Source organism: Furipterus horrens, unplaced genomic scaffold, assembly GCF_987537825.1.
Source record: "Furipterus horrens unplaced genomic scaffold, mFurHor1.1.pri manual_scaffold_7, whole genome shotgun sequence".
Lineage (NCBI taxonomy): Eukaryota > Metazoa > Chordata > Mammalia > Chiroptera > Furipteridae > Furipterus > Furipterus horrens.
In genome coordinates, this window is record NW_028327177.1 from 27,103,761 (window position 1) to 27,124,258 (window position 20,498).

The 20,498-nt window shown below is 38.6% G+C and overlaps 1 protein-coding gene across 1 annotated transcript in view; it reads right to left on the bottom strand.

Annotated features, from left to right (window-relative positions):
- Positions 1-2,696: 2,696 nt before the first annotated feature.
- The window catches only part of SPAG1 (sperm associated antigen 1), a 43,046-nt gene continuing 25,244 nt past the window's right edge, over positions 2,697-20,498 (bottom strand). Inside the window, exons 12-18 of the mRNA XM_090283517.1 lie at positions 18,989-19,141; positions 16,318-16,484; positions 13,506-13,638; positions 11,303-11,429; positions 5,511-5,672; positions 4,108-4,476; positions 2,697-4,000 (exon numbers count right to left, since the gene is read on the bottom strand). Coding sequence (XP_090139643.1) covers positions 3,869-4,000; positions 4,108-4,476; positions 5,511-5,672; positions 11,303-11,429; positions 13,506-13,638; positions 16,318-16,484; positions 18,989-19,141 — 1,243 coding nt within the window. The 3' untranslated portion in view covers positions 2,697-3,868. The remainder of the gene's footprint in view (positions 4,001-4,107; positions 4,477-5,510; positions 5,673-11,302; positions 11,430-13,505; positions 13,639-16,317; positions 16,485-18,988; positions 19,142-20,498) is intronic.

Here is a 20,498-nt window from a genome sequence, read left to right on the forward strand (position 1 = left end):
TTTGCTTTTGTTTGTGCTTTTGTTGTCACATCCAAAATAATCATTGCTAAAACCAATGTCATGGAGCTTCTTTCCTGTTTTCTTTTTCTAGAAGTATTACAGTATCAGGTCTTATAAAGTCTTTGACCTATTACAAGTTAATTTTTGTGGGTGGAGTAAGATTAGGGGTCCAATTTCATTTTTCTGCATGCACTTATCCAATTTTCCCAGCACCATTTTTTGAAGAGACTATTCTTTACTCATTGGGTATTATTGGCTTCCTGTTGACTGTTAACCATATGTGTGGTGATTTAGTTCCGAATTCTCTATTCTGTTCCATTCTGTGTCTATCTTTCTGCCAGTACCACACTATTTTAATTACTATAGCTTTCTAGTAGTTTGAAACCAGGGAGTGTGATGCCTCTAGCTTTGCTCTCCTCTCATTATTGCTTGGGCTATTTGGGGTCTTTTGTGGTTTCATACAAATTTTAGGATTTTCCTATTTCTGTGAAAAATACCTTTGGAATTTTAATAGAGGTTGCATTGAACATATAAATGGCTTTGGGTAGTGTGGACAGTTTAACAATTTACATAAACACTTCTATTTGCATGAAATCCCTTTCCATTTGTTTTATCTTTGATTTCAACAAAGTCTTGTAGTTTTCATTGTACAAATCTTTTACTGTCAAATTTATTCCTGGGTACTTTGTTTTGGATGCCATTATGAATGGGATAGTTCTATTTCTTTTAAAAATATATTTTATTTATTTTTAGATAGGGAGCAAGGGTGGGAGAGAAACACTGACTGGCTGCCCCTCACACACTCCCAGCTGGGATGCAGCCCGCAACCCAGGCATGTGCCCTGACTGGGAATTGAACCTGCCACCTTTCAGTTTGCAGGATGACACCCAACCCATTGAGCAACACCAGTCAGGGCAGAATAGTTCTATTTCTTTGTCAGGTGTTTCATTGTTGGTATAAAGAAATATAACTGATTTTGATACATTGATTTTATATCCTGCAACTTTACTGAATTTGTTGATTAGTTCCAACAGTTTTATGGTTGTCCTTGGGGTTTTCCATACAGGCAGACCTCACAGCATGTAGACTTTTTCATTTTTTTTTCTAACTATATTATTTCAAAATTCCTATCCTCTAGGCCATTTATCCTGTCTTCCATTTGCTCTACTCTAATATAGATGCTCTCTATTCTATTCTTGATCTCATTCATTGATTTCTTCAGCTACAGAGTTTGTTTGGTTCTTTTATATGATGATGTTCACATATTTTCCTTCCTACTATCACTGAACTATCTTTATAAGCAGGGGATATGTTCTAAGACTCCCAGTGATGCTTGAAGCTGAGGATAATATCAAACCCTATACATAATGGGTTTTTTAAAATATAAGCTACCTACAATAAATTGGGCACAGTAAGAGATTAACAATAATTATAAAGTAAAACAATTACAACAATATACTATAATCAAATTACATGAATGGCATTGGGGCCATTGTTAAGTAACATAAGGGTTACTTGAACACAGGCATTGCAATATTGCTAAAGTCAATCTGATAACCATACAGTGTGTCTGCAGTGGACCTAGGGATGATGCTTACCTCAGGCTGGATGGACAAGGATGGCACGAGATTTCATCACGCTACTCAGAAGCATGCGCAATGTAAAACATAAACTGTTTACATCTGGGAGTTTTCATTTAATCATTTATGACTGAAAATGCAGAAAGCAAAACTGCGATGGGGGAAAACTGTATTCTAAATTCTTTATTGGCTAGATTAGTGTTCTGTGGCTTTGAGCTTGATTTTTGGAGAATTAGTATCTTCCATCCAGTGGTAACATTTTCTTGATTTTTCATGTTTCTTGTATTTTTGTATCGCTGTTTTCAAATTTAAGGTAATGGGACACTCCTTAGATCTTTATTGGTTCCTTCAGATGGGACACTGATTGTGAGTGTTGGTGTTGCCTTATCAAGGTTTTCGTAGCTTTGGACAGGAAGACTTGTTCCTCTTGTGGCAGAATTCTTAATCTTTTATATCTTTTCTTATAACTTACCGGGCTGGCTGCTGGAAACCACTTTTGTTTTCCAGAAAGTGGTGCTATATCTTGTTTGTGGTTTCTCTCTTGTCCACAAATCCTGGTCTCTTTTTCTGAGAACATTCTGATTTTTGGATCCACTTTTGCTAATGCACTCAGGAGCATGTACAAGATCTGACCACAGTAGGAGGGGTAGCATTTGGGATGTTGGGGGTACCCACAGACCTGGTGGGGAGATTGAGAGGAATACTCCGGAGGCTTGTGGGCTGATTTCCCAATGAAGTCCTGAAGTAGTCACAGGAACCAGGTTCCTTGAATACGCTTTCATATTCTTATCTGTTTCTTTCAGTTTCTCTTCCCTCCCCTCCATAACGGAAGTGCCACCTTAGTGCTCTGGGTGCTCCTGGAGAGAAATGGATTCTCTAGTCGCAACCCACACAACTGGGATAGACAGGGATTCACTCATTGCTTTCCACCTCCTCGGTGGGAGAGGTGGCCTCCAGCAAACGGCTTAGCCCCATGCAGCCAGGTGCAGGGTATGTAATTGTCAACAAAGGAGATGTTTCCTTTTTATGTCTTGTCTCTACAATTACTAACATACTCCATCATTTACTTTTACAAAAATTTAATAGCATTAAAAAGAAGAAAACTATTTTGTTTGCTTGAAGACTAGAAATAAACACTACTACAGCAGATATTCGAACAAAGAAGAGTTTAAAGGAAAAATGGCATACCTTGAATGGTACCATTTACCCACAATGATATTTAAAATATTCCATAATTATAAAAAATTAGATAAAACAATGAGAAATGAAATAATAAAAGTCACATTCATCTTTCATCTTCACTTCTAAAGAACAAGAAAATGCTCCAGAAAAAGAGAATTGACTAAAGACTACAGGAATAAATTTGGTGGTGTACTGAAGGAACCCAAATATTTTAAGAAATACCTTTTCTCTAACTCAGTTAACAAAAGAGCTTCAATATGATGAGTTCTTCACTTTCCCTTTTATATTAAGGGAATAAATATGGTCATGCTTAAAAGAGGGATAAAAGAGGGGAAGACATTTAAATATTTGGAAAAATATGGGTGTGACAATTCAAACAAAAATAAAGGCTCAGTTTGCTTTTATATGTGTTGTTTTGTTATTGCTTATATAAGCAATTTATAAGGGAAAGTAGCTTTTTAAAAGTCTAGTAAAAAGTGGTAGAAATCTTTGGCAATTTTTTTTCTTAATTATTAGGCAATGCTTCAATATTAGAAAAAATAAGTTCCTCTTAGAGCTCTAAATTGATCATCACAATTTATTTAATAACCATTTCATATTATGAATTTAAGTATTGCATTTTATCTTAGCAGGCTATAATGCACTAGTATAAAATGGGGTTTATATATGCTAGCAGGAATTAAAGATGATGTAATAATCATTGTTAATGATTTTCACTTTTAAAAATTCAATTTAAAGGAATACATTTCTGTCAAACTTAAGTGGACTCCTTCAAAGACCAAAGAAATGTAATTTAACTCAAATTTTTAACAAGTTATTAAAAGAAAATGTATGCTATAAATTAAAATGCATCTTAGTAAGGTCCAAATATACTTATTAAATATAAAGATGTTAGCTCTGGTACATAAGAAAATATTTACAACTAATACAAAGCAGACTGTAGAATATACATGTTCTATGTATAAAAATAAGTAAAATATTTATAGTCCAGACCCAGGAATCTTTTCTTAGCAAGGTTTTATCCATGCAACTGGATTACAATACCATCTCAGTAGCATTACGAGAACACATAACATGCATGGACAAAATCTAACAGGAATGGTGATTTAAGGCTCATACTGCTTTTTTAGGGCCTGTACATCTTCTAAAGAAAAATGTTTGTTTGGGGTGTCTGAGAGGTCATCAAAAAGTTGTTCAAGTTGCTCTTTTTGGCCCTTGCTAATTAGTGTCAACATCATCTGAAAGAGAGAGAAAAATTATATTAGTGTAAAACATTACCATTTTAAAGTTATGTTAAGCCTAAAAAGAAATCAATCTCTTATAACAAAGATACTTTGTCACTTACCTTAAACCTTTCTGCTTTACTCAGATAGAAAAGATGCTGATATACCAGTGAGGGATCTTTAACAAGAAGATCATTTTTCAGAGACTGAATAAGAAGGACAAATATGTCCCCTTCCAGTTTGTTACTCAACAACGCTGGCAAATCCTTCGGTTCAGTGATGGCTAAAAGGTGTGCACAGGCTTCTTCATCTTTCCTGGTACTGATAGCGTTTATAACCTGACCAAATTCATAGGCATTGCTCGGCTTGGTGATGGGTAGTTTTTCACCGCATTCCGGTGGCCCGCGGTCTGTGTTGCCCTTCTCCAAAGCATGGCGGCCAGTGCTCACATCCTCGGAGGGCCTTTCAAGCTGGTCATGGCCGTCACTCACCTTCATGAGGAAAACACTGCACTGTGACACACACAACAGCCACGGCACGTATCCCAAGTTACATTTATTAAAGTGGGAAGGAACTGAAAACCGCAGTTTACTGTATTTTAGTCAAGTTCTACGTGAAAACTGTATAATTTGTAATATATCATAAAAATCTACTTTTTTAGGAGGAGATGTGTTAAGGTATTAGTAGTCATTCCTAAAAGTATTTAAGTTTAAAATACTTTTAACATTGAAAATAAAGATTTTTATTTTTATAATGTTCCATGAATAAAGCTGCCATATGAAAGATCTATGACAACTTTCTCTTTTTCGTAACTTTTACATTTACTTACTTCTTTACATTTAATAGAAAACAGTTTTTCTTCCCTCCTTAGAGGAAAAGCACTTCTAGCCTCTCATATTTTAGCTTCTTACTCTTAGTAGAAATGTAATATGACAAATGAGATGATAATTAGTATTCATGAATACAGAAGGATTCATGGCTGACATTCCTCACTAAAGGCCAAGGAGAAAGCTCCAGCACAAGACACTGAGTTATCTGAAACCACAAGGCAGGTTTGAGTCTGGGGTAGTCCAAGACTGCTGATGAAGCCAGTCTTGTTTCAGAGCTCTAAAGGGTCTGACGCAAACTGGAAAATCTCTATGGGGTGCGGCTTGCGGGGCCACTGAAATAGTCCTCTCAGGATTGTCCAGGTTTACCCTGAAGCAAAGCTCAGTCTCCCAGAGCACCCCGGAGTGGAAGCAATACAAAACATAGGCCAGCTGGGGGGTGGCGGGTAGGGGTGGGGCAAAGAACAGAGGAACCTAGTGCAAAGTCCTCATACCGTCCATGGGCCCAGCTGGGAAAATGCAAGGGCTAATTACCATGGTAAAGGAAAAGTCTGTCTTTAGAACTGGTTAAAATTTCTTCATTGAGCATCGGAATAAAAACACAAAATTTAAATTTTTTTTGTAGAACTCAGAGGTATACGACCTTAGAATCCAATATAAGATCCCCAAAAAAGTACTGTCAAAGATAATATAAATACCTCTTGAATCTCAATTTTCCTTCTCTCCTTTCCTTTACTGAATGGTGTTTTATCCTTCACATTAAGGAGTCTGGTTACCTCTTCCAGTTCCATCTTTGCCTCGACAATATTTGAGTCTAGTAGGAGAACTTTATTGAGATCATTTAAACTTTCCTGATAATTCTGAAAGTAGAAAGGCAGAGAGAATAACTGTCAGGGATAACAGGAGAAGGCACAGATTAGCCAAGTGGGAGCGAGGATGCTGAACTGAGCAGCGCACAGTGATACAGGGGTTCCCATCAGTACCACAATTAGAAAGTTGGGCCTTTGAGGTAATACTTGGGCTAGAATATTATAACACATACACAGCGAGCATCCTCTACAAAAGACAGAACACAGAGTCTGGACAGAGAAGATTCAAGTTAAATTCTGTATCCCCATAACCTGCACAGTCCTTAACACATGGTGCGCATCTGTTGCCTGCTAAGTAAATGAAATAATGAACATCTCACTAGCAGTGAAACTTGAACAAGGCCCTACTTAACTTTTCTGAGCTTCAGTTTTTCTTCTCTTTAAAATAAGAATAACAAGAGTTTCTCTATTCTAGTTTTCCTGAAGCTGTACCAATAACTGAATTAAAATAATAGGCATGCCTTAAACCTATAAAGAGCTATACAAATATTAGTTGTTACCATATTTTCTTGTTCCATAAAACCCTTCTAAGTTTTATACTGTTCAAATAGGCTAGAGTTGACATGTATTCTTCCATGAAGAGCCAGATAATACATTGGAAAGTTCAAGAAGAAAGAAAAGAAATCTAAGCTTAACGAAACAGCATGGAATCTGGAAGCAGAGATATATATCACAACATCAGCCCACAGCGACAGGCCATATTCTAGAACTACAGACTAGACCCATGTACTGATTAAACCAAAATTAATTCTATGAGGAGGCGAAGAATTCCAACAATGAGTAACCTCCTCTCTAAGTATTCATGACCTGTCAATAACAGCATACACTGGAGGATGAGGCAGAGGACAGATAAGCCAGAGTTATGTGACAATCCAGAAGGACTAGCTGTAATGCCACATCCCTTCCCTCACCACCCAGCAACACACCAAAACAAGAGTGATGGAGTCATGAGTTTAAAGACATAACCTTAAATCCTCTCTAACTTATAAAAAAGAAAAGATAAACTATTTACAAACTATAGTACATTATGTGCTATTAGAAACAAATCTCCACATACCACCGTGTCACAACAGCACAATTGGAACCTGTTACAACAGATGGCATTGCATTTCCACCCAAGTGGCCCAGGCGGGGGCCACACTAGAAGGCAAGGAAGGGGGGCAGCAGGGCAAGGTGAGAGAGTAATAGCAGCCAGTTCTTACCATTCTCAGCCCTTCGCCAGTAGTAGTATTTTACTCTCATAATAGCCCTCTAACTACTAACTTATTGTCCCCATTTTAGAGATAAAGAAACTGAGGCATAGAAAGATAATCTTTGGGATGACCGAGGCAGCAAGGGCCAGAGGTGAATGGTCATACAGCTGTGGAGCTCAAGAGAGAGGCCTGAAAATAGAGATTTGTGAGCTACAGCCTTGGAAATGAAAGTCCAACACCACAAGCATCATTACAATTTTTTCCATCAGTTCCAGAAAAGTCAGGGCTTGAAGAGCAACCTGTCTGGTTAAAGGAGACGTAAGAAAACAGGTAATACACTTTGATAAGTGTTAAACCGAGGCAGGCCAGTGTGGTAAGAGGGCAGGACAGCAGGATGGGTGGGGGCAGCACACAGGGCAGCACTGGAAGAGGGGGGGCCCGTCTGCCGGATCCCACAGAGTGGTCAGGCAAGGTCCCTCACCTGACAGATGGCCACCACCACATCCACGAACCAGGAACTGGGCACGCCGTGGGAGAAAGGACAGCTGTGGTGCCGGCCATAACAGAAGCGTACAGCTTATGAAGGGGAACAACAAAAAGCAAGTAAACGAATAAAATGAGTATGGACTGTCACTGATACAATTAAGAAAATCAAAGGTTGAGATGGATCCTAATGATGGGGAAGGAAGCTGTCAGAGAATCCAAGGCCTGAGGAGGCACCAGCTGTGCAGAGTGGAGGAAAGAAGAAAGGCTGGACAAAGAGAAAAGGATGGCTCTGGCAGAAAAAAGGATGGTGACATTGAAAGTGACTGTTGACTTCATGAGGCCTTAAAAAAAAAAGTATAATCACATAGGTCTGTGACAAAATTTACTATTAATAGGTGTGCTTAAACTCTAACCACAATAATTATTTTATAAAATGTTACTATTTTTTGATATCTTGGCCTTGTAGCATCTCTAATTGGCTATAAACTCCCTAAGGCAGGAATGATGTCTTATTCAACTCTATGCTCCCAAAACCTAACACATAAGTGGCACTTAAGAAAAGAAAAAAATTGTAAGCAAGAGTAAAATGTTCAGTTATTTTTCTTGTGAAAACAGCTGTACATTAAGGAAAGCTCTGTATTTTTCAAAACTGGCACAGAGAAAGAAAAATTAAAGCCCGCTAGAAAACAAACAAAGATCCAAGAAAGCAGAGGGTCCTGCTGAGAGCTCGCAGCAGGGCACCTGCCACTGTGGGCTCCTGTGCCACTTCCTCATGGCCGTCACCCCAGGAAGCAGGTCCAGGAGTTAGTGATGCAGGCATAAACAGCTGTAGCCTTTGTAGATCCTGAAATTAAATTCACTTGGCATATAACTCAAATGACAGGGTATATAAATCAAGCTGTTAAGACATCCAATCAGAAAAACACGATGCCACCCTAATGATTTAGTGGGATAGGATTCCTCAAATTTGGGATTATCTTTCAGCATTATAATACAATTTTTAGAACTCACAACATGGAAGTATAAAACTCTGGTCTTTCATAGTCAGTCAGGTAAACAAGTTCAAAGAGTGAGGCAGCCAGAATGACGTCAACTTGCTGGAAGAATTTGGACATATATAAACTCGTAAGTCATGCAGATCCACCATCATGCACCCAAGCTTGAGTTAATTCTTCCCTGGCCAGGTGGCTAGGTTGGTTGGAGCATCATCCCATACACCAGAAAAGGTTGTAGGTTCAATTCCTGGTCAGGGCACATACCTAGGTTGCGGGTTCCATCCCCAGTCAGGGCGTATGGGAAGCAACCAATAAGCGTTTCTCTCTCACATCAGTGTTTCTCTCTCTCTTCCCTTCCTCTCTCTCTCTAAAAGCAATAAACATATCCTCAAGTGAGGATTTTTAAAAAACATAGTTAAAATGTCCATACTACCTAAAGCAATCTACAGATTCAATGCAATCCCTATCAAAATTCCAAAGGCATTTTTCACAGAAATAAGAAAATGCTAAAACTTGTATGGAACTATAAAACATCCCAAATAGCCAAAGCAATCTTGAAAAAGAAGAACAAAGCTGGAGGCATCACACTTCCTGATTTCTAACTATATTACAAAGCTATAGTAATCAAACCAATACAGTATTGGGCATATATACACAGACACAGATCAAAGAAAAAGAATGAAGCCTAGAAATAAACCCTCACATATATGATGAGTTAACATATAACAAAGGAACCAAGAATTCTCTTTGGTGAAAGGGGACTCTCTTCAATAAATGGTGCTGGAGATAATTTTTTTTGGATTTGACACCAGAACCAAAGGCAAAAAAAGCAAAATAAACCAAGTGGGGCTATATCAAACTAAAAAGTTTCTGTATGGCAAGGAAAACCATTAACGAAATGAAAAGACAACCTACTGAGTGGGAGAAAATATTTATAAATCACATCTGATAAGAGATTAATATTCAAAATATATAAAGAACTCATACAACTCAATAGCAAAATAACAAACTGATTTTAAAATGGGCAGAGGAACTTAATAGTCATTTTTCCAAAGAAGACATACAGATGGGCAACAGGTATATGAAAAGGTGTTCAACATCACAAATCATCAGAGAAATGAAAATCAAAACCACGAGATATCACCTCACACCTGTTAGAATGGCTATTATCAAAAAGACAAAAAATAACAAGTGTTGACAAGGATGTGGAGAAAAGGGAGTCCTTGTTACAGTGTTGATAAGAATATAAATTGGTGCACCTACTATGGGAAGTAATGTGAAGGTTCCTCAAAATTAAAAATATAACTGCCTTAAGACCTAGAGATCCCACCTGTGGGTATTTATCCAAAGGAAACAAAAACACGAATTCAAAAAAGATATCCCAAGGCCCTGGCTGCTGTGGCTTAGTGGATTGAGCGCTGGCCTGCGAGCCAAGTGTCGCTGGTTCGATTCCCAGTCAGGGCACCTGACTAAGGTTGCATGTCAGATCCCCAGTTGGGGGCGCGAGTGAGAGGCAACCACACAGTGATGTTTCTCTCCCTCTCTCCTTTCCCTTCTCTCTAAAACTAAACAAACAAACAAACAAATAAATTATTTTTTTAAAAAAAGATATCCCACTGCCACATTCACGGCAGCATTATTCACAATAACCAAGACATGGAAACAACTAAGTGTCCATCAGTGGAAGAGTGGCTTGAAAAAAAGAAAAGTGATCTATATACCCACTGGAATATTACTCAGTCATAAAAAAGAAGGCAATCCTGCCATTTGTGACAACACTGATGGACCTTGAGGGAATTATGCCAAGTGAAATAAGTCAGGCAAAGACAATTACCATATAACCTCACCTATATGTGGAATCTCAACAAACAAATAAACAAGAAACCTGAACACTTAGATACAGAGATCAGATTGGTAGTTGCCAGAAGTGAGGTCTGGGGTGGAGAATGAACAATATAGGTGAAGATGCTCAAAAGGTACAAACTTCCAGTTATAAAATAAAGTCATGAGGATGTAATGTAGAGTATGGTGACTATAGTTAATGATACTGTACAATGTATCTGATACTTGCTAAGACAGTGGATCTTAGAAGTTCTCATCACAAGGAAAAGGACTGTAACTGTGTGGTGATGGATGCCAACAAGACACAGTGTGGTGATCATTTTGCAATGTATACATATAGCAAAGCATTATGTTGTACACCTGAAACTACTATGATATGTCAATTAAAAAAAAATCTTTGCAGAGAAAAAATATCCAAGACTTGCACACTTACAATATGTGAATTTCATCGTATTAGGCCTTAATCAAATTGACTTAAAAAAATGTATCGTTTCAGAAAATGTCATCTTGTTCTGTATGTTCTGATTTTCCCTTGTGACATTTTTCTACAAACGTGAACATTCACTCGCATAAATAAAAGTGTCATCATAAAATACTTTCTTTGAAAGTGCGATTTTCTTAGAGAAGAATGCCTTCTATAGTCTCACACTGACCAGCAGCCAGTTTAAGGCCCAGATCACCATGAGCTGCCCAACTTCTGATATGTCTCTACCGTTTTCCAGCCTGATGCCTTCCTCCCGCCCCATAGACAACCCTCATCCTTTGCTGGAGAAATTCAATGGCATTGCCGGTGGCCTCGAGTAATTTGGTAAGAAATATTCCTATCCCTTGAAGTGGACTTATCGTAAATAGCACCACTCCTTAGAAAATCAGAAAATAAATCATAATTTTTGAGCTGGATGGAGTCTTAGAAATTATCTAGCTCCACATTATAATGAGGGGAAATCTGAGGCCTAATCCAAGGTTTCAGGACTGTTAGTGTAGAACTAGAATTAAATCCCAGGATAATCTCAGTCCCATTCACTGATGCCAAGACGGATGTTCACGGAAACCACAGGATTTGTTCACAGCTGAACTTTATATATTAAAATGAAGATTTCCTCACCTTGAGTCCTTTATGAGCAAGAGCTCGTCTATAGTATGCTTTCACGTTCCCGTTATCTATCTGAAGCGCCTGATCACAGTCTTGCTTTGCCTCTTCAAACTGGCACAGCTTCAAGTAACAGAGAGCTCTGGTATAATGTAAGGGAACTCAGTATTATGAAAGGGAAAGACAACATACCTAGACACTTACTTAAGAAAAATCAGAAAATAGCTCAATAAGTATGTTTATATACCACAGCTGTTTCTCAACTGAAACCTGACCCTTAAGCCCAATTATGGCATTTTCTGGCAACACATGTAATTATGGCACTGGGAATATAACTGCAAACAAGTACAGCCCCAGCCTCGAGGAAGAGACAGAATAATTAAAACAAGCAAACTCAATAAAATATCTGCATAGGGTGCTCTGGGAGAATACAGCTGAGAATCTCATCAGATCCCGTGGGGCTGAGGAGAAGGGAAGAACAGTCAGGCAAGACTTCCTGGAAGAAGTGACACTTAAGTTGAAGCCCAGACTATGAAGTGAGAATTATCCAAAGCTAAGGCCCGGGGGTGAGAGTTGAGATGTAGGGAGGGAGAGCAGAGGCCAAGGGCACAGTATGTGTAGACCTCTACGGTGACTGAGAACCTGATGCTCCTGATAGAGTAAGGGAAGTGGCAGGTGGCTGTAGTGCAGGGATGAGACTGGAAGGGCGGGCAGCCCTGATCGCCAGGTGCCTGTAAATCAGGGCAAGGAAGGCAAGCATTATGCTGAACCTAATGGGTTTTTAAGTAGGGACTGACATATTCAGCAAGTTCAGAAAGATCACTCTTGCTGCAACTTGGAGAATGAGAGAAGAGGGAACAAGACTGTGCAGGCACACCGGGAAGGGTGTCACAGATATCAGAAAGAGATGGTGGTCATCCAGAGCAGGGAGTGATGGTGACAGTGGAGAGAAAGGCTCCCTCCCAGTGAGGAAGGCAGGACATCGAGCTTCTGACATACTCGGAGAGGGAGGCATCATCGGTCAGGGTGGAAGAGCTATCATGAGAGAAGGAAGGGGACAGCTCAGATCTGAAACTCAGAGACAGATTTAGAGGCCGTAATTGGAAGGTGGTAAATGTGCCTGCAGAGAGAATGAAGTGGCCAGAGAGCATAGAGAGCAAAGAAGGGGTCTACACCTTTGGAACCCTGAGAATTCCAGGGGGAAAAGAGGAGAGCCAGACAGGTGAGCTGTCTGTACTGCAGCCACTGGGAGAGGGTGGTCTCAAGGGAAAACTGAGTGGCCATTAATGCCCAATTCCACAGAGGCTGAACAGAAGGGCAGGAAAGTACCTGGTGCAGTGAGTGACAAATTTTTAGCAAAAAGGTTATCAGAGGAAAACATACAAAATCCAAGCAGTGAGAAGTTCAATTAAAAAGAATTCATATGAAATAGCTAGAAGCCCTGGCTGCTGTGGCTCAGTGGATTGAGCATTGGCCTGCGAGCCAAGTGTCGCTGGTTTGATTCCCAGTCAGGGCACATGACTGGGTTGCACATCAGGTCCCCAGTTGGGGGCATGAGTGAGAGGCAACCACACAGTGATGTTTCTCTCCCTCTCTTTCTCCTTTCCCCTCTCTCTAAAAATAAATAAACAAATAAATTATTTTAAAAAAAAGAAATAGCTAGAAAAACTCGTGCTATGAGTCCCTCTTCTTTAGGAACTATAACTTATTTTTCCTTATCACCCCAGACTCTACATATTCCCTAAAATTCCCCAAATCACCATATTCTAAGTAACTACCTTTTACCATAATGTGGAAAGATGGCACCTGAGCAGCAACCTAGAACAATCTGCCTATTCCCACTGCACACTAAAAGAAGCTGGTCCCTTCCCTCAGCACTTCAAGAGAAAGGGCACTTCAGACACTCATTTGAAAGGCAGGTGTTCCTACTCCCACCATGGAGGACAATGCTCAGGCCTACAGCTGCAGCAAGGCCAGTGGCCAGGCAGGGTCAGAGGAGCAGTCAAAGCCAGAACAGCAGCCTGTGTGTGTACCCCAGGCCACAGACCTCCCAGCTCACCACCCCGTATGCCTTCAATCTCCCCAGAGTTCCTGAGGCCCCCACCTCTTAGACAATTTGCTATATAAATTCTTAACCATGGGAATAAACTTTGACAATTTGCCTATATTTTTAATAAAAAATATCATAAGAAATTATATAGAGTTAAAAAGAACTTGCCTGTTGGTATAAATGGCACACTCCTTATTGTTAATATTTAAGCATTCACTGTATTTACTAAGAGCATCTTTATAGTTTTTGTCTTTTACACATTGATTTCCTTCTTCTTTAAGAGTTTTAAACATTCTTTCATCTATAGAATCCAAAAAATAAAAAAAGAGGAAGTGTTTATATAAGCAACTCTACAAAATCTTAAGTACATCAGTAAGTAAATCTTCAACTGCAAATTAACTTGAACCCATACCTCACAGAGCTAGAGTCTAAATGGAACAAAATTTGTATACAATTGTAAAGATAAATTGGCTATAAGTAAAAGTGATTATAAATAATGGCACTTGAAAATAAAATACAAGTAATGCTATCATTTTATCCGTATTATATTGGCATGCCTTTTCTTTGCTACAGATACAAAAATCTAGTATTTTGTTAAATAATTATTTCATGAAAAATAAATCAAACCAACCCATTAAAACCTTTAGTAGACATTTGTCCCGTACCCCAAATTTCTTTGGAAAATCATACCTCCTCTACTTTCTGCTCCTGTGGTTTAAAGCATACCCACCTAGCTCTACCTTTTGGGGTAATCTTTGCTTTTTTTTTGATAAACACATTATAATCCCTTGGCCAAAATAATCTATTGGTCAGTGTTGGGCCTATGAGAGACAGTGAGCTACAGTCAGATTTCTGTGGCAGCATCTGGTGGGGTAATCCTTGCTTTCCTGTGGACTGAGGGGGAAGGGAAGAGCTATGCTGCCATCCTGTAAGACAAGGGCAGAGTCTGAGAATGGGGCCAACAGAGCAGGAGAAAGGCCAGAACAGAGAGCAAAACGGGAAGGTCTGAGTCCTAAGTCCAGCCTTCCCTGCAGCTACTCGACCTGTGGGTTTCTCCATGGTAGGAACCATCAAGAGTTGGATGTCGTTACCTACAATCAGAGCGTCCTAGCTGTTCTCATCACCCACTGTCTTGGGGTGACCATGGCTGACTCCCTGCTAGGGATCCCTTTTCCCCTCTCTGCAGGGACCTCACAGCTACCATCCTTTTCCTATTCAGCCCAAGTGTCCAGGGAAAGCTAAGCCTGCCGATCAGGAACGCAGGCCGAAGCCAATCAGAGTAAGGCACTGCTGCATCACACGAACTGGCTCAGGCACGGACAGAGGACCCATTAGAATAAGTACCAACAGGGTCTGAGCTAACAGAACAGCAGGATAAAAAAGCTATAACTTTGGGGGAACGTATTTCCTCATTCTTAAATTACGCCACCAAAAGCAACCGTGTTTCTCTCCCTTTGGACGGTGATATGTGCAGACATGAAGCCTAAATCTTCAATGGCCCCACTGTTCCCGGCTGAAGCCGGAACTCCGATGAGCTGTGCGTGACTGTAGAGCCCACTTGGGCCCTTTCAGGTACCTGAGCCAAAACCAGTTCTCACAATTTAAGTCAACAGACTTTCTGTTACTTGCAACCAAACTTCTCTAACACACATAAAGTATTAAAATGTAAAGTTTTAAATCTATGTAACTCTATCCTATGAAATAACTTGATATAAAATAAAAATCCTTAACCTAAAATTTAAAATATACTTTTAAAGTTTGTGATCTAAAAATCTTGAGAGATTTACTGAATTTATACTATAAACTTGAATGTAAATAGTAATCTTAATTGTCTCTCTTCAAAAATGACATAAAATATTAATTCTTCATTTTTTATTTCAAGTAACAAATATTTCTGCCTAATGTTTCAAGTTTCAAAGGGGTCAAATGACAGTCCCCAGGAACCCTGGTATATATAAGCTCTAAAATAAAATATGACAGGTGAGTCCCCCTACACTTCAATTTGCTAAAAATCTTTCCTTCAGCTTTTCTTCTAACAACGTTTGTAAGCCTTTGGTATCCATTCTCGCTAATGATCAATACACTATGAACAGAAAAAGCTGATTAAACTTATACTTATGGTTTGCTATCATATACCTATAGTATGGTTAGTACAATATATGTACTTTGTTAATAATAAATAGCCACTCTTCACTGAGTTAATACTTTGTACCAGGCTCCATTAATAATGAACTCTAGAAAATGAGATCCCCGTGACTTCCCCAGGACTGCCACATTATCAAAAAACCTCGGCAGATTTTCCCTGCATCTTCCTTCAAGACAATGAAGAGGATGAAGGACTAACACTAGCCATTGGGACATCACAGCTCAACAACCTCAGGGTTTCTGCAAGATGAAGCTCAACCTGAGAACACGCAAGGAGTTCCTAAACAGGCAGGAGAAATGAGGCCTCCCTCAACTAGCTTTAAAGCAGAAAAATGACTGCAGTCACATGTATTAACCACTCTGCACAAAGCCACGAGGTACCATAGCAAATATGTTAATAACTATGATAAGGCAGAAGGAAGTACCTGCTAGCTATCTATGTTATAAGGTGTTATTTCAAACACATCAGTTTTATTGGTATAGTAGAAAACCATACGCTACTTAATTCTTATTGTTAACACAGTGCTAATTTACCCTTTATGGAGGCTTCTATAACCTTACACGGTCAGCATGTGCTAAGTGTTTTATACACATATCTCCTCTTATTCCTGAGAACAACACTGTGAGATAGTTACTCACACTAACCTCTTTCCCATACACTAGGACACTGGAGGTGTGAGGCAAGTTCTTAAGACTCTATAGTTAGAAAGAGGGAAAACAGGGTCTTAATCCCAGGTCTGACGCCTAAATTCATGCTCTTATTCTACTGCTTTACTGTGAAAAAACATATGGCTCAAAATAACGCTCAGAAGAAATGAGCGTAGGCCTCCCCCACCTGTGATGCCCGGCTGGGGGTGGCTGCAGGACTCGCCCCCTTGGGCTGGGGGCATCTCTGCGGCAGGCTGCCAGGCTCGTAGTTGTGCAGAAGCGGGCACAGAGGGTATGGGTAACAGCTTCTCCCGCCAGCTTGGTCCATCCAGATCCATTAAAATTCTTGTTATTCTAAAAAGAAAATGAATTTTCTCTATTGATCATGCAGTCTGAATTTTATATAACTAAAGGTCCTACTGAAAGTTAAGATTTATGCGTACAAATGCTATGCATTTGTGTACTTCCCTGTAGAAAACATACAATCTTGAGCTATTTGCTGTCCATATAAACTGTCTTCAAAAGGACTTTTGTAAAAAACTATGTAACTTTAGATCCTTTTTGTATCAAAAGAAAAAAATTAGGACATTTCTAATTAGTTTAAATTTTTTAAAATGTACATGCAATAAAATTTTAATTTTTGAAAAGATGAAATATAAAAATAAAATTGAGGAGACCTAGAAAAAATGTCCCACATAATATTTAATATAACTACTAATCTGATAATGTATTATTCCTCAGAATACTCAGAAGCACTTGGGAATTTATATGCCCAAAACTATACACTAAAGACAGGTGTACAAGTCTGGGCTAAAACTAGCTGTCACATGGAATGTTGCTTTTTCTTAAAACAGTCTTACCTTGTATTTTTTTCATCTCTATAATTATCCACTAATTTTGTTTTCATATGCATAAAGAAGAAAGAATAGGATACTGGAGTCTAATATGAGGGCTCCTATATTAATGACATTTACTAATAGCCATTATAAAATTCAGATTAACATCCCTGATAATAACTTTCTCACCATTTTAAACATACAACATATCATACTTTTATTTAAGAGCAAAATAGAATTATGTGTTTGGAATGAATCTGGCTTTAAAAACGTGCTCCTCAAGAGTAGAGGTTTACTGGTAATTAGTAGAATGCATTCAAGTTAGTTAACTCAGTAGTACTTTTAGTGTGAAAAAATTTTAACTTATATAGATACAAATATAATACACCTAATTTCCCTACAGTTCCTTTAGCTGAAATTTCAACAGTGATCTTTTGTTATATTTTAGTGTAAAAAATAAGTTTGAAAATAATGTATAACCACCCACAACTGCAAAATCAAAAGAAGCTTTAGAAAAAAAAGAATTTTCAAGCAAACTTGGATTACCAGCAGAGAGGAAGGAAGAAGCAGCTGAAAAGAGATGATGTGTTGCCAGGGAATAAATAAGTATATGCAGGGGAATTTAAAATATAAGATTCCTGGAGAGGAAGAGAGGAATATGATTAACAGAAGACATGAACAAAATAAGCACAGGTGTTTAAATTTTTTTAAAAATTGCTGTTGCTTTGATGGAAAAGAAAGCATAAATATGTGATTCATTAAAAGGAATAGTGAAATTTTTAAACTGGATATTTTACAGAAAAATAAATATGGAAATACCAGACAAAGCTTTCTTATCTTATATAATCAATGATACATCAACGAGAACCATTCAATTAAAAAAACTGAGTAAGTTCTTTTTTAAAAAATTGATTTTAGAGAAAGAGAGGAAGGGAGAGAGAGAAACATCAATTTGTTGCCCACTTATCTATACATTCATTGGTTGATTTCTTTCTGTACCTTGACCAGGGTTCAAACCCACAACCTTGGTGGACTGGGACAATGATCTAACCATCTGAGCTACCCAACTAGCGCTAAGGTTTTTTTTATACAACCAGTAATTTTCAAATTTCATCTGAAAGTAATTTGTGATGTCTGGAAATTCTTACCTTCCCATTCTCACTCAAGAGGTAAATAGTTCATAATATAAATTAGATCCAAATTTTTTGTCATTTCACCCTTATATTAAATTGATACTCATCCTAGATGAGTGTCTAGTTAAAGGGTTTATAACACAAATATCTAGCAGGCTTATGAAGACATTCATTCTCCTGAGGAGAAGCAACTGATATATTTACACTGACAGATGTGGTACCAATGAACATCTGCAAATCCTGCAAAAGATTCAACATGGCAGTTTTCTCTGCATTTATTGATCTTATCCTATAATTAATACTGAGTTATATATCACTGAAAACGCCTTCCTAACCCCACAGGTATTTATAAAGACTAAAATTAAATTGTGTTTTATGAGCTATACCCTGTGGTATTTAAAAAAAGAAGAAGGAGAAGAAGAAGAAGACGACGACGAAAGTATTCACTGAACAGTAATAAATAGACCAGGAAACAAACACAAAGGTATTAGAGGACAACTCAGAATATATTATGGGATACTTAGAAATTAACAATGGGCACACAATGCAGTGTGCAGGTGATGTTTTATTGAGTTGTACACTTGAAACCTGCATGGTTTTGCAAACCGATGTCACCCCAATAAATTCAATAAAAAATTTTTTTCACATCAGCAAAAGAAAAGGAAGGAAGGAAAGAAGGAAGGAAGGAAGGAGAGAAAGAAAGAAAAAAGAAATTAAGTTAGAAAGACAGACCCACTTGCTTTGGATGGAGTGAAAGAAGGCAATCATGTAAAGGAAATAACTGAGAACACACACACTTTGACGCCATTCTTGAAGGAGGGAAAGAAAAACATCTATTTCCATTATAAAATACCTAGACCTCAGAGGTAGCTGCCTCAGATCAGGTTACCTGTTAATACTGTCATTTGCTAGCTGGATTCCACAGTCTATTTGCAACACTGTTTTATAATCCACATAAGCGTTCTGATACTGTTCTAAAGTTTCATAGGCCATTGCTCTTCGAAGAAGAGGTTTAATTGAGAATGGATGAAGTTCCAGAGCCCTAAAGAAGACAAAAATATCACATGTCATTTGTTTTGAAAATTACTCTTTAACTTATACTAACTGAATGCATACTGTAGTACTGGACTCAAATACATACTTACTTGGTATTTCATCTTGGGGACCTAGCAAACCCTGAGTAGCAGAGCAATGAAGTCTGTGGTTACTTCCTTTCTTTTAAACCAGTACCAAAGCACTCTGGCATTTATTTATTCTTTCCCCTACTGAAGCTGAGTTTCCTGGCAGCAGGCAGTATGCCTCAGCCCCCTACACCATCATCCCCAGCCTCCCCCACCGCCCCCCACACACCCTAATAGAACCCACCATGGCACCAGGCACAGAACAGGCTTTCAACAGATTCTTGTTACTGAAGGATTACAAGGGAAATTTTTATTTGTACCTATGTATTTAATAAGGCGCCTTAGCACAGAACCACATAAACTTGCATTACTGTTTGAAAATTTATCTCTCTAAAACTCAAGGCAGTTTATTATGATTCACCTGCTGCCAAAGGGCTTGAAAAATAGACCAGATGTAATCAAGGACGCATACAATGATTTCTTTAAGTCATTAATTTTCATGTCGCACTTGTCTATGAAATATTTTCAATATCACTAGAGATGTATTTCAAGGTTAAGTTCCTTGGTTTTGTTTGAAGTAACTGTTTAAAGCTACTTCACTACTTTGTACTTCATTATATTCTGAAATAAAGCACACAGTCAAGATTGCATCTATGAATGAAAAGTACTGTACTTAGTTTTAATAAAATTAGCTGGAACTGTAAGGAAGTACTCTGTGCAGAGGTGCTATGGAGAGCCTACTTTCTACATAACGCACTTATGAGTGTGCATCCGCAGTCCACATTGGGGGTTGCAGGCTTGCTCTTCTGGTTAACTCTTATGCTGCAAGCGACTTATTTATAAGATAGTGAACTTGCTTCAGGGGAAGCATGAGCAAGGCTTGCTTTACTTTTTTTCCAACAGTCTTCGAGGTCTGCTGTCTAGTCCTGTCTACAGTGATCTGGCAAGGTAGGAGCTCTGATCGCACATCTGCGAGCTGCTGGTCGCTGTAGACTTTCTCACAACAAGGGAAATATTAACACATTCATTTTGCAGGTGAGGAAATGAAGAGGCACGTGGAGAAATCTGCCCATGTCAGTTCTTTTGAATTTAAGCTTCAGGAAGGCAAGGGCATCCCCAAGTGCCTAGATCAACACCAGGGCCACAAGGTGCACTCTTCAGAGCCTACGCTCTTTCTGCCACAAACACAAACAACACACTACAAATAAAGGAACTCAAAGTCATCTGCCACTCAGACCCCCTCAGGAATCTCCACAGTGCAGACACACTCAGCTGCAC